This window comes from Lissotriton helveticus, chromosome 3_1, assembly GCF_964261635.1.
Source record: "Lissotriton helveticus chromosome 3_1, aLisHel1.1, whole genome shotgun sequence".
Lineage (NCBI taxonomy): Eukaryota > Metazoa > Chordata > Amphibia > Caudata > Salamandridae > Lissotriton > Lissotriton helveticus.
This window is the reverse complement of record NC_136061.1, coordinates 596,558,314-596,585,224: the sequence shown is the minus strand read 5'-3', so window position 1 is coordinate 596,585,224 and position 26,911 is coordinate 596,558,314. Positions and strand designations below refer to the sequence as shown.

General features: G+C 43.7%; 1 protein-coding gene across 3 annotated transcripts in view; it reads left to right on the top strand.

Annotated features, from left to right (window-relative positions):
- LANCL1 (LanC like glutathione S-transferase 1) overlaps positions 1–26,911 on the top strand; it is a 531,190-nt gene that overhangs the window by 372,779 nt on the left and 131,500 nt on the right. For 2 of the 3 annotated variants that reach the window (XM_078680579.1, XM_078680580.1), the window contains exon 8: positions 9,930–10,106. The exons of the other annotated variant lie outside the window; for it this stretch is intronic. In XM_078680579.1, coding sequence (XP_078536705.1) covers positions 9,930–10,106 — 177 coding nt within the window. The remainder of the gene's footprint in view (positions 1–9,929; positions 10,107–26,911) is intronic. 3 annotated transcript variants of the gene reach the window in all.

Here is a 26,911-nt window from a genome sequence, read left to right as displayed (position 1 = left end):
CAGCTACACAGGCATCCTTTGTTTTTGATACAACCAATAAATCATCAATATACTGCACTAGCACAGATTCTCCAGGCATGCTCAAGTTTTCTAGTGATTTCTTTAGCAGCTGATTGAAAATCGATGGACTCTCAGTGTACCCTTGCGGAATTCTACACCATGCCAGGATACAATTTTGGAAACGGAACGCAAAAATTGGTTGGCTTTCTGGATGCAATGGAACAGTAAAGAACTCATTGCATAAATCAATCACTGTGTACCATTCTGCATCATGAGGTATTTGGTACAAAATCACTGCTGGATTCGGAACAATTGGACAACATGGGACTACGATTTTATTAACCTTTCTCAGGTCCTGCACAATTCTAAATGTTCTGTTTGGCTTTTTCAATCCCATAATTGGTGAATTACAAGGACTACTCTCGATCTCTCTTAGAATTCCCTGCTCAATCATTTTGTCAATCACTGGAGTAATTCCTTCAATTACTTTGGCAGTCATTTTATACTGTGGTATATTCGGATAACTTGCACCTTCTTTTATAGACACTTTCACAGGATCAACTCCTTTCATCAAACCTATATCTTTTCCAGTGAAATCCCACACACTTTCTTTCACTGCCTCTTTCAGTTCAACAGGAATTTTCTCTTTACCAAAAACAGGAAACAGTTTGCCTTGTTCTGCCTCAATCATGAGCATTGTCAATTTATACAAACTATCTTCGTCTGGAGTCTGCAATTCTATGCCATCTGGTGAACAGTATATGGCACAGTTCATTTTACACAATATATCCCTACCTAGCAAATTAACATGACTGCTGTCACACACCACAAACCGATGCATATCTTTATACGTCCCAATCTCTATTTCCACTGGTTTTGTCAAAGGAGTATTTATTTGTCTGTTAGCTCCACCTACAACCTGGATTGTCTCACCCGAGAGAGGAAGATTTTGAATTTCCACTGATCTAACAGTAGAACGGGTAGCACCAGTGTCCACTAGGAAAGTTATTTCCACATCATTCACCTTTCCGCTCACAAATGGACCTGACTGATCTACCTCAAGAGTGGCTCCAAGCATACACTCTTCTTCCTCCCTCAGGCACCGTCAGAAACTTTCATCCAGCTCACTGCCATTCTCTTCTTGCAACCAATATTGAGGACACGCATTTGCTCTTTGCAGTCTTTTTACCTGCTCACCTCCGCTGAATCCTGTCTCTGCACTGTATCTCTGCTGATTCCCACTGTATGGCAGTGGCGGTTGCGGCACCTGACTTTGCTGATTTGCTATCTGCTGTTGCTGTGGTTGCTGCTGATTTACCTTTAACTGCACCTGCGGATTCAATGATGTATGTTCCCCATTAACTCTAGGCGGACATTTACACTCGCGTTTCCAATGCCCTATCTTGCCGCAATTAAAACATGGCATTTTCTTTTTCAATTCATCAATATTCCCTACCAATTTAGGTTTGCCTTTAAACCCACCTTGATCCCCTGCATTCTTATTCTCCATCTGTGCTACTTGTTGTTCTGCTACTTTTACTTGTGCCCACATGGCTTTCTCTTTCAGCTTATTTTGTTTTGCATCAATCGCCTCGCGGCAATATTTTGCTTGTCTCAATACCTTATCTACTGAACTTGACTGCCAATCCATCATGCTATGCCTAATCATGTCTGAAATTTCTGGTTTTAATCTATATACAAATCTATATACAAAATGGCTCATGTCCTTTTCATTTAATTCCTCATAACCACTATACTGTTTGAAAATCAACAATAACCTTTCATAAAATGAATGCACAGTTTCTTTTGGCTCCTGGGTAGTTCTGTCTATCTTTACCCAATCAGTTTCCTTTGGGGGGTATTTCGTTTTTCAACCACACTATCACTTGTTCGTATTTTCTCATCACATCTGGTGATGGAGCTCCTGTTTTCTCATCTCTGGGATATTCCTCCCTTGGCCAATCCCCAGATATTTTACATTCTGTCCATAAATATGTTGGTACTACTATGTCAAACAATGCATCCAAATCAATCCACAGTACCTTTGACACTTTTACAAATCTGTCAACTTGTCAATACCATTCTACTGGCTTTTCTCTCAATCTGGGGAAATCATTCGTAAATGACAATATATCTTGTCTGCTCCAAGGAACATGTACATATCCTCCTCCAGGAATCTCTCTCATAGGAAATTCAGTTGCCACTTTTCCCTTTTCTCTAATGGGGAAAGCTAAGGTAGACTTATCACTATTTTCTTCTTTGCCCACTTGACCCTCCATTTGCCTACATCAACCCATTTGCGCAACAATACAATCAAGTCTTTTATCTGAGCTTGTCTTCCTGCAGTGTTCATATTTTCAATGTCTCTTTCTGCAAAATCTACTCGATATGTTTTCTGCAATTACTTTATTTTGGAAAAATCTATTCCAGATTCACTTGCCACTTCTTCTAATTGATCGTACATTGTCTTAGCTCTCCATGTTATACTTTTACATAAAAACATGAGCTCATGATCCTGGTAGGTTTTTAATCTGTCTGTCCCAATTGTTCCAATTATTAATTCCTCCATATCTATTTTTAATTTAGTCACATCCAACACTTTTAGTTCCTGCTCTTTTAATTTTAATGATTTTATCCATTCACTCAACTCTTTTTCTGATGGTCCCATTGGTGTTTGCGTTAAATCTACTTTATCTGCACTTCTCTCTGGGGTAGCAGAATCAGATTCTGCTCCTGTTGGGTATCCGCATGACAAATTTTGATTAAAAGTTAACTCTGGTGGATTTACACTTATATTCTGCCTCATTTCTGACAAGTCAGGAAAAGTACTCTCTTTTGCTCTCCGTATACTTTGTTGTAATGGAATAGTTAATCTCGGCTCTTTTAATTTCTGATCTTCAAATACCGGTATTACAGGTCCTATAGTTATTGGTACAGTTACAGCTTCTATATTCTTAGTAAGGTTTTGAATCAATTCATGTGCAGAACACTCATAATCAGACATATTTGGCTGTTCATTACTTCGTCTTTCTGCACTTAGCACAATTCTGTGTGAATCATTACTTTGTACAGGAGTTCCTGTAATCCTAGCTTCTTCTATCGGTGTACTTGGAACATATCTTGTTTCTACTCTTTCAGGAAAATCTCTAAAATTTGATGGTTGTCTTGGTGTTTCATTAACTCTTTCTTCTGCCATTGGGGCATTTGGGGTAGTCCATAAAGAACTTGGCTGATATGGGGGTGGTCTCCTATTTAATATTTCTTCTAAAACAGCATACTCTGATTCACTTTCACCATAGCTTTGATTCCCCAATTCTGTATTCTTTTTCTTTTCTGTACTCTTTCGCCCCTCATATTCTTCTGCCAATCTGACTGGATACATGCCTTCGCACATACTACTATCCCTCCATCTTCGCATTCGAGTCTTGTGTTTCTCTCCACAAATCTCTACCTCTACCTCTTGGTCTAAGATACTTGCTCAACCTCTCACTTTCCATTTCATGCATCTCATCTTCCCATTTCACCAATGCTTCAAACTGAGTCGGTCTAGGTCTTGGTTCAAGTTTCATCATTTTGTCTCTCAAATTTCTCAAAATTGCTACATCAAACGATCCTCCTTCTGGAAAAGCTAACACACCATCATCCTTTGTATACTGTACCCAATTTTCCAACCAAACACATGTATGGTAACCATATTTCGTCAACATATAGGAAGCAGGTGTTTTCGGTGAAGGAAGTACCTTTCCCTCTCTCGTAACTACCTCTTTGTCTTTTACAAACATGTTTTTCAGTTTTTTGAACCATGAAGATTTCTTCCTGTCATCATCATAATAGTAGTATGACATTTTCGGTAACTTTCCCTGCTTTCAAAAGATCGCGTACTATTCTGTTGTTGATTCCGTAACAACAACCTATCACAGCGCGGTTCCCACTAATGCACCAGTTAGAACACGATACGTCACTATAGTGCTTAACCAATAGCTTTTGCTGCTTTCTGTGATGAACCAATCAACTCCTACTCTGTCTCGGTCACGTTGACCAATCCCAGCGCGACACTTTTGACGTCACCCACGCTCCGGCTTCTGCAGTGCCGACTGACCCCTCCTTTACAGGGTTTTTTCAAGAAGCCGTATTTACAAGATATTTTACAAAAATCAGTTAGTAACTTACACAAAACAAATCCACTAATCTGTCTGGCTAATAAAGTGATAGAATTTTCAATTGCACAAGTATTCTGTAACCGGAGTAGATGATGCTTATCTCCTCAGAATTTTTAGACTCGCCGATAAAGCAACACTACTGGCTTTACCCTTCTATCAGGCAATAACTAACTCGTTTCTCTAGGAAAGCACATACAGAGATCTTTTTCACCTCCTTAGAGTCAATCCCAGAGTTTCACTTGAACGCGTATTGCAATTTCATTTACACACGTTCATACAGAAAACCCTATTCATATATACATGAACTCTGTGTTACCAGTAGGCAGCGCGTCCATCTAACCCACCACAGAATTCCTCTATTGTTAGCAAAAGAGAGACGCCACTCCTTTTACCCTTCAACCAAGCTCGGGTTAAGACCTATTACTCTCCCAGCAGTAAGTTTTAATCGGGAAGCACGGAATGATCCCTATACTTGAAGGCTGAAATTTCATAGACTGTCCTCACTATACATTTATCCTTTCACACCTAAGGTCCCTAAACAGTGATATACGACGATACCACCGCAGTATTCGGCAATACTCCTTTTTTGAAACAGACTTATTCACTGTGCGACTTTACCTTGCCACACTTCCTCCGCCTGCAGACAGAGGCACTGGCTTCACCCTACTCTATGAAGCCTTTTCAGGACTACATATAACGTAATACAAACTCAACAGATGTTAGTCATAATTCTGTACATCAAACTCTATATAGTACTTTATACATAACCCTAGCTAATTTCCTTAGCAACCACTACTCTGCTACCAAGATATAACTGCTACAGCGTGGCTCCAGAAATCATTTCTAATCAATACTCACCATTTCCCTGAAACCTTAAAACACACAAATCATGCATCAGTGGGGCCCATAACACTGCGCATTTACCCTGTTCACTTACACTTGGCTTCAAGGCTTTGGTGAATCGCAATGGAGAAATGCTGTAACATTTGGTGGAGCGTCTAAACCTATTTAACTAATTATTATTTGCACCTGCAGATTATTTACACTTTACCATGGTTTTATTCAGACTTTAATCATTCAGACACACCACCATAGTGGCAATGGATCTGCTAGAACGAAAATTAGGCGTAGGAAGAATCAAAGACCAGCTTTTACTTCTTCATTTATCTAATTTTTATTCAAAAGCAAAACTTTATCATGTCTGACATTTATTCATTAGTAAATCTTTATTCAGTAAATCTTAAACTTTATTTCAAAATGATAATTTTATTTAGAGCTCAAGAAAAATCGCTTTATTATAGAAAACAGTTAAAGTTTTAGCAAAGAACAGATAGTTCCAAATTCATTCTCTCCTAACATCCCTAACTAACACCCTCATCTTATCCTTCAATCCTGCAAAGCATACAAGTAAAAAGTCATTAGAATCTTACATCCAGGAATCGGGCAGCAATCGGGCAGCATCTCCGATAGAAATTGAAAAAGCGACCCCAACTAGACAAAACCAGGGGTTTTTATACCCTTAATCCCTAACTTAATCTATCTAAAATGTAGCTACCATCGCTTATTTGGTTTCTGACTGGAAAAAATCGGGGGTGGGTGAACATCTCTTCACCATTACAGCATCATTTTCACAACGTGTCAGCAAGAAAATAAAGGGTCTTTGTTTAAGTCAGTCCGTGGCCTAGGCGCTTCCTTGCATTTGAAACATGCATCAACTTTCTCAGGCTCTGAGCATTACATCGTCCATGCTTGGCACTCATCCTAGGTTCCGGGCCACAGCAGCCTTGAAACTCCTCGAGCACAAACAGTTCACCTCTGACTTGCAGGTTTTTGGTGCGCCTGCGCTGTCCAACTCTTGCTCACAGTTTACCCAAGCAGCCATTTATCTAATTTTTATTCAAAAGCAAAACTTTATCATGTCTGACATTTATTCATTAGTAAATCTTTATTCAGTAAATCTTAAACTTTATTTCAAAATGATAATTTTATTTAGAGCTCAAGAAAAATCGCTTTATTATAGAAAACAGTTAAAGTTTTAGCAAAGAACAGATAGTTCCAAATTCATTCTCTCCTAACATCCCTAACTAACACCCTCATCTTATCCTTCAATCCTGCAAAGCATACAAGTAAAAAGTCATTAGAATCTTACATCCAGGAATCGGGCAGCAATCGGGCAGCATCTCCGATAGAAATTGAAAAAGCGACCCCAACTAGACAAAACCAGGGGTTTTTATACCCTTAATCCCTAACTTAATCTATCTAAAATGTAGCTACCATCGCTTATTTGGTTTCTGACTGGAAAAAATCGGGGGTGGGTGAACATCTCTTCACCATTACAGCATCATTTTCACAACGTGTCAGCAAGAAAATAAAGGGTCTTTGTTTAAGTCAGTCCGTGGCCTAGGCGCTTCCTTGCATTTGAAACATGCATCAACTTTCTCAGGCTCTGAGCATTACATCGTCCATGCTTGGCACTCATCCTAGGTTCCGGGCCACAGCAGCCTTGAAACTCCTCGAGCACAAACAGTTCACCTCTGACTTGCAGGTTTTTGGTGCGCCTGCGCTGTCCAACTCTTGCTCACAGTTTACCCAAGCAGCCATTTTTCCTGTAGGTCTCAGAGGCCACATTTGGAACTATCATAGAAACAAACACAAATTCACGTTAATTATTGAATTGAAACCCGTTCTGTTTACCTCCCACCTTACTAATGTTTCGCATTAGTTGTTACCTAGCAAATAAGCCACATAAATGCGTTTTATACTTACATTTTCGACCACCTCTTACAATAAGTATATTTAAATTGTTTGTTTACTACTAAGGTACACGTTAGTTCACAATACAATAACAATACATATTAGCTAATTTTAATGCAACATGCAAGCAAAATTAGTATCCCCATGTGTAATAAAAAGAAAATAATGTGTGCATTTTACTCTATGGTTGGTTAATTTCGCAAAATATGCAATCAGTAAATATTAACGTTATGGGACATTAACTTCAGGAGGGGTACACAAAATGTTGTGTTTTCCAGCTCGTTCCATCAACCCCAGCCCCCACGGTTGTGGCCCATTACCCTCTGTCTGTGCTTCCCAGAATGGGGTCTGAGAGATGTAAACGTTGAGTTAACGTTTCAAGTGCGTGCCATAGACATCTTTTTCCGACTTCGATGTCTTTTCAAGAGAGGTAGCAGCAGAACACTGAACCTCTTCCTCAGTTGTAGCAATATTGTTCCTGTTAGGGCCTCATTTAGATATTAGATTGAAAGTGGGTGCCAATAGCATGCGCTGTTTGTTAGAGCTGTATCGAGCAGTTTCATTTTCTTCGAGTTATTTACTCAGTTTTATTACAAGCTGTCTGATAGAACTGATGACAGAACTCTGAAAATGTAGATAGGACAATCTGGAAAGAGGCGCAAAATCCTCCTGTATCTGTTATTTCTATTTACTAACCCAAATGCTTACAACCGCCTGCCTCGGACCTTTTATATCTTTTGTTTGTAGGGAGGGGGTGTGCTAAAACCACGCAATTTGCTTTTGTGTAATTGGTTGACGTTTCGGTAAAAGTTCCCGAAATGTAAAACCGTAATTTGGTGCTATATTTTAGCTTGAAATGCAAGACACGAGTCTCGATTTCTTGCTAAAAAGAAATGCAACAAAAACAACTAGTGCCGCAAACAGTAAACATTCACGTGCTTGTTGTTCCAATTGGTCCATATCCTCTTCCTGAATGTTTTACTGTGAATGGCATGCATTTACGCAATATGGCGTGATGGTGGAATTTCAGGAATTTTGCTATCGAGCCACCACGCGAAATTACGCGAGATTCCGCCAACAAGTAGCAGAAACAAATTTCCCCAGAGCCTAGTTATTTCCAATGGAAAATAAATTACCCTGGTCTTAATTAAACCGCCTCTTCGCAACATGTGTAATCACTGCCACCTTGTGGCTGACTCGGAATATGTTCCAAAACTACTCATCGCCAGGCTAAAAGGCTTCAAGAAAATATGAACAATCTCAGTTACTGTAGCTCCAGCTTTCATAAATGTTATAACCAACAAAGACAGTGCAGAGTTATTAAAATGCTGAGCAGTGTAGGTTTTTATCAATGCGTCGGTTTTGGAAATGTATCTGCTTTGAAATATGTTTCATTTATTCATAAAATATGTTAAACTGCTTTTAATTGTGCATCATTTTTGGAAGTATACCGTTGAATTCAAATAGTAAAGAAGGTTATTAAGTTGGGTATCAGTGTTTTAAGTTGCCTGTTGTGTATGTCGAAATATCAGATGTAAAGGACACAGAAATGCTTTTATTTCTACATTGCATCCGTTTAGCCTCTCATTACGCATTTTGCCTTTTTTTTCTTTTTCCCCCTTTTTTTTCTTTTTCCCCCTCTTCTGCCTTTTCTCTCTAACTTTCTCTGTCTTGCTTGTTGCTCTTTTTTTGCCTTTTTACTGTCCATTTATGTTCATAACGTCCTTTTTTGTATTCCTATTTCTCTTCTACCGTTTGTATTGCTTGGCTGGCTTTGACCTTATTGATTGCGGACTTCTCTTGTCTTTCAACTTCATATATTTAGTGTCTTTGTTTGCTTTCCCTTCTCTTTTCACGTGCTTCTTTTCTCACATTTCCCATTCACTTCCTATGTACCTTGTATCAGTGTGTTCTTTTTTCTTCTCTTTTTCTACATTTTCTCTTTACTATACTACATCTTCTCAATGTAGTTCTCAAAAAAAGAGAGTTTCCCAGGGACCAGAAAGGACTGGGTTAACAATTTGTATTCAAAGAAAAGATTCCTTTCTGTGTATTTATTTCAAAGGGTGACCATGAGGCCTATCCATGTCAATTAGCTATTTTATTCATTTGCAATTGACGAAGACAAGAAGTCAAAATTTAAGCTCCACACTAGGATGATTGTACTTTTTACTCAAAGTTTATTTTTATAAAAGCTCATATTTAGGAATTCATTTTTAAATACACATTCAATTTTACACTGTGGTGCTCTGGTACAGGTATATATCCACTAACTAACAATTCCGTATTACGGTTTCTATCACAGAGTCGCCACTTTATGATATGCACTCAATATTTAAAATACACCAATACAGTAAATCGATAAAAAACATTTTTTTCACATTAAAACAGTCCAAAAGTCGACGCGTTTCGGTGCGTTTGTTATGCTTGATGCACCTTCATCAGGACAAAATAGATTAAAAGCAGGTATATATATATATAGAAGAAGTATACCTGCTTTTAATCTATTTTGTCCTGATGAAGGTGCATCAAGCATAACAGACGCACCGAAACGCGTCGACTTTTGGACTGTTTTAATGTGAAAAAAATGTTTTTTATCGATTTACTGTATTGGTGTATTTTAAATATTGAGTGCATATCATAAAGTGGCGACTCTGTGATAGAAACCGTAATACGGAATTGTTAGTTAGTGGATATATACCTGTACCAGAGCACCACAGTGTAAAATTGAATGTGTATTTAAAAATGAATTCCTAAATATGAGCTTTTATGAAAATAAACTTTGAGTAAAAAGTACAATCATCCTAGTGTGGAGCTTAAATTTTGACTTCTTGTCTTCGTCAATTGCAAATGAATAAAATAGCTAATTGACATGGATAGGCCTCATGGTCACCCGTTGAAATAAATACACAGAAAGGAATCTTTTCTTTGAATACATCTTCTCAATGTAGCACTTAATGCCACCATTTATTTTACAGCCATCTGATCTTTTTCTCCTCTTTTCCTGATCTCTAGTTGTTTGGTGAGCAGTGCTATTTGACCAGCTTTCTACAGTGCGGTGATGTTATCTGGCAGAGAGGATTGCTGAAAAAGGGTTACGGACTGTGCCACGGGGCATCAGGGAATGCATATGGCTTCCTTGCACTCTACAATTTTACTCAGGATCTGCAATTCTTGCACAGAGCTTGCATGGTTAGTATGTCGCATCACCTGGTATTAATTAAACAAAGCACCAAGTAGAGTGTCCTACTTATTGGTTAGCGAGTGTTCTACAAAATGACATTTGGTATTTCTCCATCATGGGATCTTAATTGATAGTCATAAATTATGGATAATGCCTTCAATGCATGAGATCCTGGGGTACATTTATCAAATATAATAAAAAAAATTAAAATACACTTTGAATGTAAATGGATTTTGTAAGTCAATCTACAGACTAAATTGATTTTTTTTTCATTTAATAAATAAACAATGAAAATGTAAAGTGTCACTAGTACAAAACTTGGTGACACTGGCTGACTTTGTTGAATCTTTTTTGACAGAGCCTAATCAGCCAAGCACACCCCTTCCGCATTCAACTCGCGAAGATAGCGAGGGTGAGCAGCCAAAGGCTTCTCAGAGGAGGTGGTGTCAAGGGAAAAGACTTAAAATTCAACCGTGAAACAATAATTCACAGTCCAGCCTATTGTTTGTCAATTCAATTCAAAAACGTTAAGTGGCATTGTAGCAGCCATAAAAATAAGTCACCGTACGATTAAGCAAATAGAAATTCAGAATTACACCAAGTAAAATACATATAAATAAATGCATAATAGTAGAGTACCATATAATAGCAGCATATTTTACTGAGCATTGATCTACGTGCACGTGTAGCAGCTTTTAAAAATGAACCAACATTGAAAATCACTTCCTACTTTTTAAATGTAATGCAAATCTAAAATCAGATCTGCATTGTCTGTGGGTGTAGCAATGCTTCTTTAGCATTAGAATTAAGAAAACTCTAGTATAGCGTACATAACATTTGCAGAAATAGGTCAAATGGAGCATTGTCTTTTAAGATATATCAAGTTCAAAAGACCTTTATTCGAATTTCATAAAATTCATAAAAGTACCGATTACAACAATAATTCATTAAAAATAAAAATATAATACATACGAACAAATAGAAAAGTTGTACAGAAAAACATTTCAAAGTTTTATGCAATAACAATAAAGTAGGTTCCGTTTCATTACATTATATATAAGGTGACACCATTGTAGCTAATTACTGATTTCAAGGGTTTTCCATCGTCTTAAGTGCTCGTATGGCCATTCTTAGGAAAGTGCTGGTGCGAAAAGTCAATTCATCATTGTCCAGTTTAAGCATCATTATATATGATTCTTTGAGGGTGAGAGGTCTGTGTTTTTTAAAATAGGGAGTTAAAAACCATTTAATAAATCTCAGATAAAATTTAAAAAAAAATAAAAAGTGCAGGTCATCTTGAGTGCTCATGCCATCACAGGGACATGGGGTAAGATCAGCACTATGTCGATACCCCAAAGGAAATGACAACAAGAATTTAACAGTTCCTGCCCTCAATCGAAACAATAAAGCTCTCTCCCAACTGGACATAGGGAGGGAGAGATAGGGCGGGAGAGTTTGCCCACACAGTCCGTTTCCTATATATTTCGCAACACTTGATTTCTGGGATTCTCTTCCAAGACGACCATCTCTGTAAAGTGCATAGAGTGCATTTTGAACCTCCATTTTGTCCTTTTGTTCAATTAACATTGGGTCGATAAACAAGGTACCTCTGTCAACTTCATTAAGTGATTTAAAAACTTCTGTGAGCCAAGGAATCTTCATGCCATGTTCACAATTTAGGCAGTCCTTAATAATATTTTGTGTAAGGACGGCAGCATCATTTCTCCAGATCCTAATCCAGAAAAGAGCTGGTCTGGCTCTAATAAAATCACTTATATGAGGGATATTTAGTTCTTTGTGACAGATAAAATCGGATGAGGAAATCGGGGCACCCAACACTTTTCTACAGAAACGGTTTTCCTCTCTTTGGATACATGTACTGCTTCCCAACCCCCATACCTCTGCTCCATACGTAGCAACAGGTGAGCACTGTAATTTAAAAATCTTTAAAATAGCCTTAGTGGCACCGATCTTCTTTGGGCGAGGGAGGCTCAACACAGAATTGTTGGCTTTCGAGAACTTGCTCGTGGCGTGGGCCAAATGCCCACTCCACGAGCCGTTTGCAGCGAAAACCAACCCTAAATAAGGAAAATTGGGAACAGATTCTAGTTTGTCTGTGCCTATTCGAATTGTGTTAAGTTTCCTTTTGCCCGGGCCACAGGACATAATAAAAGATTTTTTTAAATTTACCTTTAAATCCAGACCCTCCATAAAATTTACGAAGCACTGTGCCAGCAGACGAAGAGCATTTGGGATGCGGGCCATAAGCACCGCATCATCTGCGTATAAAAGCACGGGTAAAGGATTTCCTAAAATCATTGGGACGTCTGATGTAACTTTTTTCAGACAGTTAGATAGGCCATTAATTTAAATGATGAACAGCAGGGGTGCTAAAACGCACCCCTGTCTCACCCCCCTCCCTATCTCAATAGCTCCTGAGACCTCTCCACCCATCCCAATACGTACCCTTGCTTTTAGGTCAGTATGGAGATAGGCTAGAAAACTGACGAGAGTGTCATCAAGACCATTGGATGAAAGAATTGACCACAGCTTAGATCTATTTACGAGATCAAAAGCGGATGAAAGATCCATAAAAGCGAGGTAGGTAGGGGATGAGCGGGCAATGCAGTATTTATCAATTATCAATTTCAAATTTAAACATTGCTCCACTGTTCCTACCCCGCTCCTGAATCCCATCTGGCATGGGTCCAGGAAGTCAGTATCCACCGCCCATTCTAATACCCTATTATAAATTATACGTCCTAGGACTTTTAGGGTATTGTCCAAAAGGGAGATAGGGCGATAGTTTGCTGGATCTGACCTGTCTCCCTTTTTATATATTGGGACAATAACACTGCTGGCCCAGGTAGATGGCATGGCAGCTTGTGGAAGACTATTAAAGATATTAAGAAGTATAGGTGTCCACAAGTCCACATTATATTTAATAATGTCAATAGGGAGACCATCTGGTCCAGGTGCTTTATTTCCTAGACTTTCCCTTATGGCCATTTTAACTTCATGTTCCATGATCTTTAAGCCATCCAATTGGTCTAGATTAGGGAGAAAATACTCATCAGGCTCTTCAGGAGGTGTTTCATATATTTTAGAGAAATGGCTCTCCCATGCTGCACTTGTTATATTACAGCTTATTTTGGTAAGCTCTTTACCCATTTCCCTCGTTTTCCGGACAGCGGACCAGAATGGGCCGCTGCCACCCAGATTTGCACTAATTAACAAGGAGTCCCAATGATCGGACAGTAGGTTAGCCTTCCTTTCTGATATTTTCTCTTTGTAGTTTTTCCTGGCGGCTTGAACAGCAACTCTGCACCTTGGTTTGACAGAGAGTACTTTTCTTAACTCTCTGTTAGCCAAGGAGCAAGCTGAGTCAAACCACCTGGGCTCTTTGCTTTCTTTGGGAAATGGGACTGACAAAAGGGTTTTAATAGTATGACATAATGCTTCAAAATCTGCTATTAATTTCTTGTTGTTATCAATGGGGGACAAACAAGATTTTATCAGATGTGGGTATAACTTTTTTACGCTATCTAAGATAGCCCCACAATCAACTCCTCTCCATTTCAATCGAAGGCCATCAATTGAGGGTGTGATGTCCCTTGCCCCATTTAAATTCATATAAATTGGACTGGATACAAAATTTAGAATCACCAGCAATGGATTATGATCACTAAAGGAAGTTTGCACCACAGAACTGTTTACTATGCAGTCAGTTAAAAGTAGTGAAGTGAATACATAATCAATAGTAGAGCTACTATCCCCACTGGTAAACGTGGGGGCATGGGAGAAATTCGTTTTATTCCCTATCCTCATAGCATCAGCAAGGTTGAATTCAATTAATATTTTGAACAATTCTGATCCCCTGCGGTCTGCTGAGTAAGGGCAAATAGGATCGTCGGACCCGCAATTCTCTGTTAATTTCACATTGAAATCGCCCCCTATTAGAATACCAGTGTTAGTATCTTCTGATAAGGAACATTCAAGCATACTTAGAACCCTTGACAGTGCCAATTTTTTTTTGTTCGGTACACAATAAAAATCATTATTATAAAAATTAATTAAATAAATCATGGTCTTTGACTTTAACTTATATTCAAGAATTTGGATGTTAGGATTATCAGAGTTTTCAATCTGCAGATCTCTGACTGTACCACCTGCCAGAATTCTGATCCCTATGAATAAGCCACCCACTGCTCGACCAAATCTAGGTTTGGGTGATGTTAAACTAAAACAGTGGTATCCCTCAATATACAAATTCCCTACAGCCCATGTTTCTTGAAACATAAGAATATCCACGTCATTAATTATCTCAATCCATGCAGGGTCCTGTTACTTTGCTTCCAGTCCTGCAACATTCCAACTTAAAATAGATAAACCATTAGCATTGCTACCTGTGCCCAGTCTACTCCCAATTTTCCTAGTTTCATGATACATTGACTTATGGGAAAGGGGCAAAATGGGCAAAATGCTATTGGTGGGCATAGTTTCTATCGGATCAATCAGGTCATGACAAGGTGCAACTGAAACCGGAGATCCCTCCAATTTACCAATTGCAACCTGTCCATACATTTCGTTATTAGCCGATATACCCAGTCAGTCCTGATCATCTAAATTGGAAAAATATTCAAATCGATTGTAAGTAGGAATGTTGAATGTTGTTGATGTGAACTGATAAGGGTCATGAGCTGGGTAAGACCTTTCTCTATGATTATGTTGGTGCACGGTTGGGAATTGCGGATAGTGGGGAAAATAAGGGGTAGGGATTGACATTAAAGGCTGATTCCACAAATTGTTGTTTTTCATATGATTGGCAATGGGATTCTGATTCTGGATGAAAAGCGGAGATTTGATCCTTGCTCCAAAATTCATTTCTTGATGAGGGATTATAGGATGATTCGGTATAGCCTGTTCAGGAGGTATCAGATGTCTGTAAAAATAACCTAATGGGAGGAGTGTGGTGTTAAATTCCCGGGAAGAGGGCATTGGGGCGCTAGCAAGTGTTTTCTCCGCCCATTGAGGGTTTTTGAAAGTTATAGTAACACAATCGCCCTCAAACTTTTTCCTGAGTGGGCCTATCCAACCCACTCGCTGAGTGTTAATAATCTCCCTTGCGCCATCTATAGGAAAATTGCAATTTGCAATTAACCAGTGGAGTGTTTTATTTTTGAGAGATGAAAAAGTTTCATCCTGGTCCTTCCTTAATTTAGTGACATTTACCAACACCAATACATATGCTCCGCATTCTGGAGGAAGATTGATGCGAGAGGGGACTTGCTTGGTTGTTCTTTGTGGCGGTTGGGCCACAGAAGAGCTACTTGCGGGATTCGTAAATTGACCAATAGTAGTTCCATTTGCTTTTTTGGTATTCTGATCCTTCCTTTTATCCAGAGCTACGTTATTAGTGCTAAGGGTAGCTGTAGCTGCTGGTGGCTGCCTAAGAGGTGGACCCTTCGGTGTCGCTGATATAGCTGATGAGACTTTGGGTGTATCATTAATGTTTGTAGTTGGTGCTTGTGGAGTATTGAGTTTGGTGCCAACTATTTTATTTAAGCTGGAGTTAGTTGCACCATTAACGATACGTTCTTTATGTAAATTCTTAATAGGGATACTCAGATCAGCTATTTGTTTTTCGATCCGAATAAGCCTACTCTCAATGGGAGATAAATAAATACTCAATAATTCAGCCAGCCTTTCCAACATACAATCATTTGCACTTTCAGGGTTGTCATTGATGGTAACATTGTTAACTAGCATTCCACCCTGCTGCTCCTTCTCTCTACCGTCCTCCTGGATAGTCTCTGCGAGTCTCGTTATATTTTGGTCAGGGTTAGAGTTAGATCCTTTCCCGGTTTTTCTTTTAATCAGACCGTGTTTCCTAACCTTTGTGGACCGAGGCTTCGGTACATATACTTTCTGTTTTTGAATAGCCCCCTCACGCCTACCTCTTAGTTGTCTTATGTTATCAACAGGTATTTCTTCAGGGGTAGGATTAATAAGTAAATCTGGGGTCTTCTCCAAATCCGTACTAATGTCTGTGTCAGAGTCTATCAGAGGAATAGAGGCTGATAGATTTACCTCACTTGGGATGGTATGAATCTCGGCACATATGTTTACTAAAGGTCTAATATTGTTTGGCGAGACCTGAACAGGAGTGGTAGCAGCAGCGATAAGACCAAGGGAAGAGCGTCTGGCATGGGCTAGATCTTGAGAGACCCTGCGCTCTAAAAGCGAAATACCTTGGTTTATAGCGTCATTGGCCTTAGTAATAAAATTATCTATGGGGCCAATTATAGAGCCGCCCCCCGCAGCAGCTGTCTTGCTGCGACTGCCCCTTGGAGACATAATGATGGAAACGTATACTAGGCCAAAAACAATATAAGCTAACAGTAGTAGTAAACAATAAACTAGATAAACATACAGAGCCAAAAACTAAAAGGAGTGAAAGGTTGGAATTACCACTCAATAGGCAGTGTAAGATAATTATGGGCCAGTATACAAGTACACCCTGCTACAGTGTAGAACAAAGTCAATGACAAAGTCAGTGGCACAAGACTCCCCAGCTACAACTGTCTTTGGCAAATCGTAAACATGAACTAGGATGGAAATGCCTTACGGGGATAGCATTAGGGGGGTTGCCCCGTCCCGTCCTCTTCGTGCCACTGAGGGCCACAGAGGGCCCGCCCTTGTCCCGGGCTTCTCCCGGTCGCTCCCGCGCGCGACTCGCGGGGCGAGAGGGGTGTCAGCCTTTTTCTAGCGCCTCCGGACGCTCCTGGCGCGTCACGGGCGCGCTGCCCCAGAGGCTGCTGGGGAGTGTGGTCCGGTCGCTCCGGTCTGCCTCCCGGCGTCTCCGTGAGCAGATGAACACTACCGCCGTTCCCCTCACGGCTCCGCCCGATGGCGTATTAGCAAAATGTAATGCCTCCTGGTGTTCCCCCTGGGCTCCCGGGGGTCAGCCTTTTTCTAGCGCCTCCGGGCGCTCCTGGCGCGTCACGGGCGCGCTGCCCCAGAGGCTGCTGGGGAGTGTGGTCCGGTCGCTCCGGTCTGCCTCCCGGCGTCTCTGTGAGCAGATGAACACTACCGCCGTTCCCCTCACGGCTCCGCCCGATGGCGTATTAGCAAAATGTAATGCCTCCTGGTGTTCCCCCTGGGCTCCCGGGGGTCAGCCTTTTTCTAGCGCCTCCGGGCGCTCCTGGCGCGTCACGGGCGCGCTGCCCCAGAGGCTGCTGGGGAGTGTGGTCCGGTCGCTCCAGTCTGCCTCCCGGCGTCTCCGTGAGCAGATGAACACTACCGCCGTTCCCCTCACGGCTCCGCCCGATGGCGTATTAGCAAAATGTAATGCCTCCTGGTGTTCCCCCTGGGCTCCCGGGGGTCAGCCTTTTTCTAGCGCCTCCGGGCGCTCCTGGCGCGTCACGGGCGCGCTGCCCCAGAGGCTGCTGGGGAGTGTGGTCCGGTCGCTCCGGTCTGCCTCCCGGCGTCTCTGTGAGCAGATGAACACTACCGCCGTTCCCCTCACGGCTCCGCCCGATGGCGTATTAGCAAAATGTAATGCCTCCTGGTGTTCCCCCTGGGCTCCCGGGGGTCAGCCTTTTTCTAGCGCCTCCGGGCGCTCCTGGCGCGTCACGGGCGCGCTGCCCCAGAGGCTGCTGGGGAGTGTGGTCCGGTCGCTCCGGTCTGCCTCCCGGCGTCTCCGTGAGCAGATGAACACTACCGCCGTTCCCCTCACGGCTCCGCCCGATGGCGTATTAGCAAAATGTAATGCCTCCTGGTGTTCCCCCTGGGCTCCCGGGGGTCAGCCTTTTTCTAGCGCCTCCAGGCGCTCCTGGTGCGTCACGGGCGTGCTGCCCCAGAGGCTGCTGGGGAGTGTGGTCCGGTCGCTCCGGTCTGCCTCCCGGCGTCTCCGTGAGCAGATGAACACTACCGCCGTTCCCCTCACGGCTCCGCCCGATGGCGTATTAGCAAAATGTAATGCCTCCTGGTGTTCCCCCTGGGCTCCCGGGGGTCAGCCTTTTTCTAGCGCCTCCGGGCGCTCCTGGCGCGTCACGGGCGCGCTGCCCCAGAGGCTGCTGGGGAGTGTGGTCCGGTAGCTCCGGTCTGCCTCCCGGCGTCTCCGTGAGCAGATGAACACTACCGCCGTTCCCCTCACGGCTCCGCCAGATGGCGTATTAGCAAAATGTAATGCCTCCTGGTGTTCCCCCTGGGCTCCCGGGGGTCAGCCTTTTTCTAGCGCCTCCGGGCGCTCCTGGCGCGTCACGGGCGCGCTGCCCCAGAGGCAGCTGGGGAGTGTGGTCCGGTCGCTCCGGTCTGCCTCCCGGCCTCTCCGTGAGCAGACAAACACTACCGCCGTTCCCCTCACGGCTCCGCCCGATGGTGTATTAGCAAAATGTAATGCCTCCTGGTGTTCCCCCTGGGCTCCCGGGGGTCAGCCTTTTTCTAGCGCCTCCGGGCGCTCCTGGCGCGTCACGGGCGCGCTGCCCCAGAGGCTGCTGGGGAGTGTGGTCCGGTCGCTCCGGTCTGCCTCCCGGCGTCTCCGTGAGCAGATGAACACTACCGCCGTTCCCCTCACGGCTCCGCCCGATGGCGTATTAGCAAAATGTAATGCCTCCTGGTGTTCCCCCTGGGCTCCCGGGGGTCAGCCTTTTTCTAGCGCCTCCGGGCCCTCCTGGCGCGTCACGGGCGCGCTGCCCCAGAGGCTGCTGGGGAGTGTGGTCCGGTCGCTCCGGTCTGCCTCCCGGCGTCTCCGTGAGCAGATGAACACTACCGCCGTTCCCCTCACGGCTCCGCCCGATGGCGTATTAGCAAAATGTAATGCCTCCTGGTGTTCCCCCTGGGCTCCCGGGGGTCAGCCTTTTTCTAGCGCCTCCGGGCGCTCCTGGCGCGTCACGGGCGCGCTGCCCCAGAGGCTGCTGGGGAGTGTGGTCCGGTCGCTCCGGTCTGCCTCCCGGCGTCTTCGTGAGCAGATGAACACTACCGCCGTTCCCCTCACGGCTCCGCCCGATGGCGTATTAGCAAAATGTAATGCCTCCTGGTGTTAAGATATATCATCACAGGGACAAGTTAAGAATTCGAGGTGGTGGGTAAAGCCCAGCGGAAAACAGAGCAATTCTCAGTGTGAAACACAGCAGGTTTTTCATAACAAAAAAAAAAGTATCTGATGTCACAGCCGGATGTAATACTTCACACTCTAATGAAGGTTCAGTACAGGTTTCATTGATTCTGTCTACAGGCTTTAGCTAAGTATCCCACCACCTCTAATGTCCTATTCCTGATTCATATTTTGCCCCCAATGTCTGAGGTATCTAGCGAGAATAATAGGCCATAGGTAATGATATGTACAGGTGAGAGTTCAGTAAGCAACCACAATGGTAGGCAAACCATAGTGTCAGTTCTTTTGATCTTGAGCAGAAAGAGTTCACAGTAGCAACAATACTTCCCTTACAGCAGGCTTAAGTTTGAAGTTCAAATTACAGTCTCACTGTATTTGATTTCTAGGCCCCATATTACCTGTTTACAGGGAATGAAGTTTGGGGCAGCGCTGGATGGCACACTTGCCTTGTTTGAGCCGTGGTGTCTTCAGGAGTGGCACAGAACCATGGGTTGTGGCCTTACACATGCCAACTTGGCAGCTGTGGCCTCCAGGCTGAAGGGCAGTTTCTCTTCTCTGTCAGCAATAATGGTTTTTCCATGGTATTGCCTCATGTCGGGCGATGGTAGCACAAGTCCTTCTGTATGTGCTTCAATGACCAGCATGCTATTGGACTGGTTTTTAGTTTTCTTCACATAGTTCGCCATATGACCTACTCAGAGAGACTGTGGGACCCCTCTTCTCTCAGGTAGACACTGTATTTGTATTTATTGTTAACTGTACAATTAATTAAAATCATTACAGTAAAAGCAGTCGTCATGTTACAGCTAAAACAGTGAGTAAAAAAACCATGTAATTTGTTTTTTAATAAAAGAAGTTTGCCGCCCCTCCCCAGTTCCACCACAATCAGACTTCCCCAGGGTTTGTGGATGCGGAGGTAGGGCTTTATGGCAATCCGAAAGCCCACATTGTTCTATGGGGATGGATGACATTGTGCAACTGTGCCAGATGTCCATTCACCATGGGTACGTATTCCTGTATAGCTCTGTCCTAGGGGGTATGCTAGAAGTACGGAGAAGCGTCAATGCTGTTGGAAGAGGTGTGGCGCCGCGGCCAGGGCGACTGACGTTGGAATCTGGGGATCAGGGTTCGATCCCGGCTCCGGCGGCAGGTTAGCCCAGCACCATGTGACTCTGGGCAATAGCTTGCTTAATCTTCCCGACGGCCCCCAGCGCCTAGAGACCCTAACGGGTGATTGTGCGCTATACAAATGTGGATTATTATTATTATTATTATTATTTATTTATGTTACGAGGCCACCTCGCCGTAGTTCCTTGGGTTTGTAATACATTGCTCCAGTGTTTTGTTTAGTTCTCTTCCAGGGGATACTCATCAATAGTCATAAGCAGTGAAATATCCCCGCCCATGTGCGGGACCCCGGAGCTTATAACTATATATATATATATATATATATATATATATATCTATGCAGCCCCATAAAATACAAACTAAAAAAGGGACAAACTGCCAGAAAACAACTCAGAAATACTTGTATAGCAATAAATCACATAAGAAAACTTGTAATAGAGACCATACACCCAAATGACTTCATAAAGAATTTCTTTATTTTCCAGAACAAGGAAAAAAACACAAGTATTTGAAGGCAGTTTGGCCCATAGGCTGCATAGGAATTACTGTCCTGAGACAGAAAAGATAACTGGCACCTCTCCTTTAAGACTTACAAGAATCTAGGTACTTTGCCTTTAAGAACCTCAGAGAGCCCTATGCTCCCAGCATGCACCACAGGTGGCAGTTAGGTCAGTTCATTTTTCCGGCTCCTTCTGTGAGGATCCTGGAGCTTGAGCTCGACAGTTTTTTTACTTTTTACTCAGAATTTTTAATTTTTCTTGCTGTTTAGCATTTCTCCTGTGCTGGAAGAAGTTTTACCTTCTTTTTCTGACAGAAGCTTGTCATCTTTTTCTGTCAAAATGCCAGCTCTCTTCAGAAATTGTCCATCTTGTGGAAAAAAGATGGCTATGTCAGATCCACACTCCGTGTGTATCGCCTGTCTTCCTTCTTCTCATAAGGTAGACACCTGTTATCACTGCAAAAGGTTTTCCTCAAGAACACTTCGTGATAGAGAGAGGATTCGGCTTCAGGCGGTGATGGAGAGAGGAAAAACACATCCAGAAAGTGGCCTTGGGGATCAAGAGCCCTCATCTCATCAGAAGCATCGACACCTTCTACAGTCTACCTCTACAACGTCGATAAAAAGGCAGATTCCAGATTGTTCGCCGTCGGTGTCGCAGCCACCGTCGAAGAAAAGGCCTGAACAGTCTCCGACGTTGAGATGGCGTAAGTCTCCGTCGTCGAGAAAGGCCTCCACGTCAAAGCGTCCTGCTTTGGAACCGAGGTATGGCCAAGATGCGGGTCTATCGATGTCGAAACATGTATCGTCATCTAGACCCCCATCGATGTCGAGACACTCTCGTCACCTCACCGTAGGTCGACGTCAAGAAGCTTGCCGACGTCGAAGATACCAGGAGATCGGTCGATGTCGAGAGTAAGGCAACATTTGATGTCGAGATTTGGCGTTTGTTGCATCTGAGAACAAGTCTCTGTCTGGAAAGCCCCAGCGTTGAAAAATGCCTTGAGCAACGTCGTTGTTGAGCACCCAGTCGTGCGCCTCTACAAACTCTCTGCTGAAGAAGTCCGCCTGAACATTTAGGACACCCAGCACGTGGACTGCCTTGATGGTTAGACGTCTTGCCAGTAACCACTTCCAAATTGCTTGTGCCTCCTGGGACAGAATCCTGGACCTGGTGCCTCCCTGCTTGTTCAGGTAAAAACATTGTCGTGGTGTTGTCTGTCTGAACCAAGAGGGAGTTGGATCTCAGAGACGGGAAGAAGGATTTGAGAGCTAGCTGTACTGCTCTAAGTTCCAGGAAGTTGATATGGTAACCCTTTTTTCTCTGTGTGCGACCACCGACCTTGCACTTGGAGGTGATCCACCCTTTGTTCTAAAATTGATGTTCGAATTTTAAAATCCCTGCACTTACTTGGATCGATCGTTTTAAAATTGATGTACTAATTTTGAATCACTCTTTTATTGAACCGCAAGCGCCTGACAGGGCTCAGAGGGGCTCCCACGGCATTTTCGGCTGTCTTTGCTCATTACTCAAGCCTGCCCGCCCCGGTCCGACTCGGTAGCCTATACCGTTGCGCGGAGGGCGGGGCAGGCAAGAGCAAGACACACCCAGGAAGGCGAGCGGTTAGCGCTGCAGCTCTCCTCTTCACAAGGCTATATAGGCAGCGAGGAGGCATTGGATCCGTGCGGTAAGGGACGACGGTGGCAGCATCTCCCGACCCCGCTTGGCGCCTACCTTATTGTTGAGCGGAAGTGCTGTTACCGAGTGCTCTAGCATACTGATTGAAATTGAGTAATAATTTGAATAGTCCCAGCACTGACCCCGCTCCCTTCGTTCTAAAATTGATGTTAGAATTTTAAAATCCCTGCACTTACTTGGATCGATCGTTTTAAAATTGATGTACTAATTTTGAATCACTCTTTTATTGAACCGCCAGCGCCTGACAGGGCTCAGAGGGGCTCCCACGGCATTTTCGGCTGTCTTTGCTCATTACTCAAGCCTGCCCGCCCCGGTCCGACTCGGTAGCCTATACCGTTGAGCGGAGGGCGGGGCAGGCAAGAGCAAGACACACCCAGGAAGGCGAGCGGTTAGCGCTGCAGCTCTCCTCTTCGCAAGGCTATATAGGCAGCGAGGAGGCATTGGATCCGTGCGGTAAGGGACGACGGTGGCAGCATCTCCCGACCCCGCTTGGCACCTAACTTATTGTTGAGCGGAAGCGCTGTTACCGAGTGCTCTAGCATACTGATTGAAATTGAGTAATATTTTAATAGTCCCAGCACTGACCCCGCACCCTTCGTTCTAAAATTGATGTTAGAATTTTAAAATCCCTGTACTTACTTGGATCGATCGTTTTAAAATTGATGTACTAATTTTGAATCACTCTTTTATTGAACCGCCAGCGCCTGACAGGGCTCAGAGGGGCTCCCACGGCATTTTCGGCTGTCTTTGCTCATTACTCAAGCCTGCCCGCCCCGGTCCGACTCAGTAGCCTATACCGTTGAGCGGAGGGCGGGTCAGGCAAGAGCAAGACACACCCAGGAAGGCGAGCGGTTAGCGCTGCAGCTCTCCTCTTCACAAGGCTATATAGCACTCGTCGGCCCTAGCGCGCAGTGGGGCGCCTTAGCCAGCGCCGAAAACAAGCCAAAGACCAGCCCGTCTGCACCCGTCCGCGACAGGACGGGGCCAGGGGCCGGAGGCTATGGCGGGCCACACAGGTGTACGATTAACCTACATCTCACAGGTATTATCAAATATCCTAAACCATCTACCGACGAAGTGTCAAACCAGGGTGCAACACAGCTTAGAGGGCCCATTTACATGCCGCCATTGCAAAGCTCAATTTGAGGCGGGGGTTGTGGCTAGAAATACCTCCCACACCATCCCTAAGCGTCGGTCCCCCGGCAATGACATACTGGTCCATATTCCCAATTCCGTGGGAAAAGAGGTCTAAAACATTCCTCTGAAAACTAAAAATTTGCTATGCAATATCAGATTCCTACCGAAACACACCGTAGAAGTATGGGACTTGATTACTTCAGAAGAACCAGACCTATGCTTCCTGACGGAAACATGGCTCAAACCTCACTCTGTCCCTGCCATAACACTGGGAATTCCCATAGGTTATAAAATTGTTAGGCTGGACCGTCCTACTAAAGTTGGCGGTGGACTAGCGATTGTCCACAAACAGGAAATCAATGTTACTGTGCTGGATGAAATATGCACCCCCGATTTAGAACTCCTGCTTTTTAAAATTCACACCTCAACTAAAAACAGTAGAAAGGGGGCATTGTTATATCGCCCCCCCCGGGCCATGCTCAAATATATCTATCATACTGATGGAAGCACTGGCACCCCATATATATGATAACTCTGACTTCCTACTACTAGGTGATTTTAATGTTCACAGTGAGTTAGATAACAATACTGAAGCGCAGACATTATTTGCAGACCTTAGCACACTGGGTCTAAGGCTGATTAACACCGAGCCCACTCATCAGGCAGGACATACGCTAGACTTAGTTTTAACCAATTCCCTGCAGGTTGAGTGTATATCCCCTTACCAAGTTGAATGGACAGACCGATTTATAATTGAATTTTACACCCCCACTCCCATTTCGTATGATATTGGACATACTGCCTTAGCAAATAAAAGAAGACCTAGGCACAAACTGACCCAGCAAGACTTCAACAAAAAATTTGTAGCACCGACACCGAACGCCAGTGAGAGCATTGATAATGCCCTACATAAATACGAAGAAACGCTACTCAAAACCATAGATGGGATTATTCCGCTAAAAACTTTTAAACCTAGACCTGCACACAAACAAGAAATCTGGTTTTCAGAGCACCTTAGATCGCTCAAGCAGGCCACCAGAAAGCTGGAGAAGAAATGGAGGGCCTCTCGCCAAGACAGGGACAAACAACTGTATAGAAGCTCTCTGACAGCATATCACAAAGCCATTCGTGTGGTGAGAAAAAAACATATTGCATCCCAACTACTGGCAGCTGGTAATATCCCCAAAATACTATACCAAATCTTAGAGACCTTTATTAAACCTGCAGCTTGTGAAAGCTCTGAAGTGGCTTCACAGCAATTATGTGACAACACTTCCCAGTTGATGCAATTTATGGCAAAATCACACACTCTAACCAATACAATACTAATGATAACGATCTTATTACAAACTCGGAAATAAAATCTCCGATTATGCATTCCCTCTCTGTCTTTCCCCCCGTCTCGATTGAGGAAGTATTAGGACTCGTCTCTCAGATAAAGAGTGGTTGTCCGATGGACATTATCCCTGCACGTGTTATGCCCACATTAGCTATGGTTCTGGGACCTACTATCCAGAGACTAATCAATCTCTCACTGAGCACAGGACAGGTTCTGAAAGGATGGAAAAAGGCTCTGGTGAAACCGCTCAGGAAAAACACTGCAACTCCATGGGAGGAGCTAGCCAACCTTAGACCTATATCCCTGCTCCCTTTTTTAGGCAAAATTATTGAAAAACATGTAAATAGAAATCTGTCTAAATACATTGAATCCGCTGGAGTGTTGGACCAATCACAATCAGGCTTCAGGCCCAGACACAGTACTGAGACCGCTCTGATGTCAGTTGCAGACGATCTACACATGTACCAGGATGGGGGTCATTCCGTTATCCTGGTGCTGTTGGATCTGTCTGCGGCATTTGACACCGTCTCTCATTCCATCTTAATTACCAGGCTAGCTAACATCGGCCTGAAGCAAGAAGCATTGGCATGGTTGAAGAGCTTTCTGACTGACCGCACCCAGCAAGTAGCTATGGGCGCGTACCGGTCAGAGGAAGTTGAAATCTCCAAGGGGGTGCCACAGGGCTCATGTTTGAGCCCCACGCTTTTCAACATATATGTGGCACCCCTGGCTAACATCATGAGAAGGTATGGATTCATCCCAATATCTTACGCGGATGATACGCAACTCCTCTTTCCCTTTAAGATCTTTACACCTGATGTCAGAAACTCCTTCTCCCAGGGCATGAAAGCAGTGGCACGCTGGATGTCTTCCAATTACTTGCAATGCAACGTTGGGAAGACAGAAGTCATGTTGTTTGGTGAGGCAAAATTACTCTGGACCCCAGACTGGTGGCCACAAGATCTTGGTCCAGTACCCAAGCTTAAACAAATAGTCAAGAACATGGGAGTTCGCTTAGATCAGGAGCTCACTCTCAAACAACATGGCACCCGGGTTGTGGGAGCCTGCTTTCATGTGATTGGCATGCTGCGTAAAATCTTCCCCTTATTACCAGATGCTACTAGGAGGACGCTGGTCCAGGCTCTCGTCCTGAGTCGCCTGGACTACTGCAATGGCTTGCTCCTGTCTGCCAATGAGAGAGTCATGAAAAGACTTCAGGTGGTCCAGAACACGGCTGCTCGCCTGGTTCTGAACGCTCCTCCCCGCACGCCTTCTAAACCTCTGCTGAAAAAATTACACTGGTTATCTGTCAAACAGAGGGCCAAGTTCAAGGTATGCTGCACCATACATAAAAGCCTGAATGGAATGGGTCCTGCATAACTGACTACCAAATGTGTCCCTTACATACCCTCCCGGACACTTGGATCGAGTGAACAAGGCCTTCTGTGTGTACCTAGAGCAAAGAAGGCCAGACATGGAACTAAAACATTATCAATAGCCGGACCTTCTCTTTGGAATAGTCTCCCAGTATCCCTTCGGTTATGTGTAGATCACTTTCCTTTTAGAAAGATGCTAAAGACCTTTCTGTTCCAACAGTAAACTATAACAGCTGCTAAAAGTCCTTCCTTTTAAACTTACTGTCGAAGCCAAAGGCGCGAGATACTCCTTCGGGAGTCGAAGCCAGCGCGATACAAACCTGCAAATAAATAAATAAATAGATGAAACCTCTCCTCCGAAGGACACAAGCTTCCTTCCAAGGTGTCCAGCGACGATCCTAGGTAGTGAATGCTCTATGTGGGGTTGATAATCGATTTCTTGAAATTGACTTGTAGACCCAGTTTGTTCAGAATGTGAAGATTGTAAGACAGATGCGACTGAAGCAGAGATGGAGTG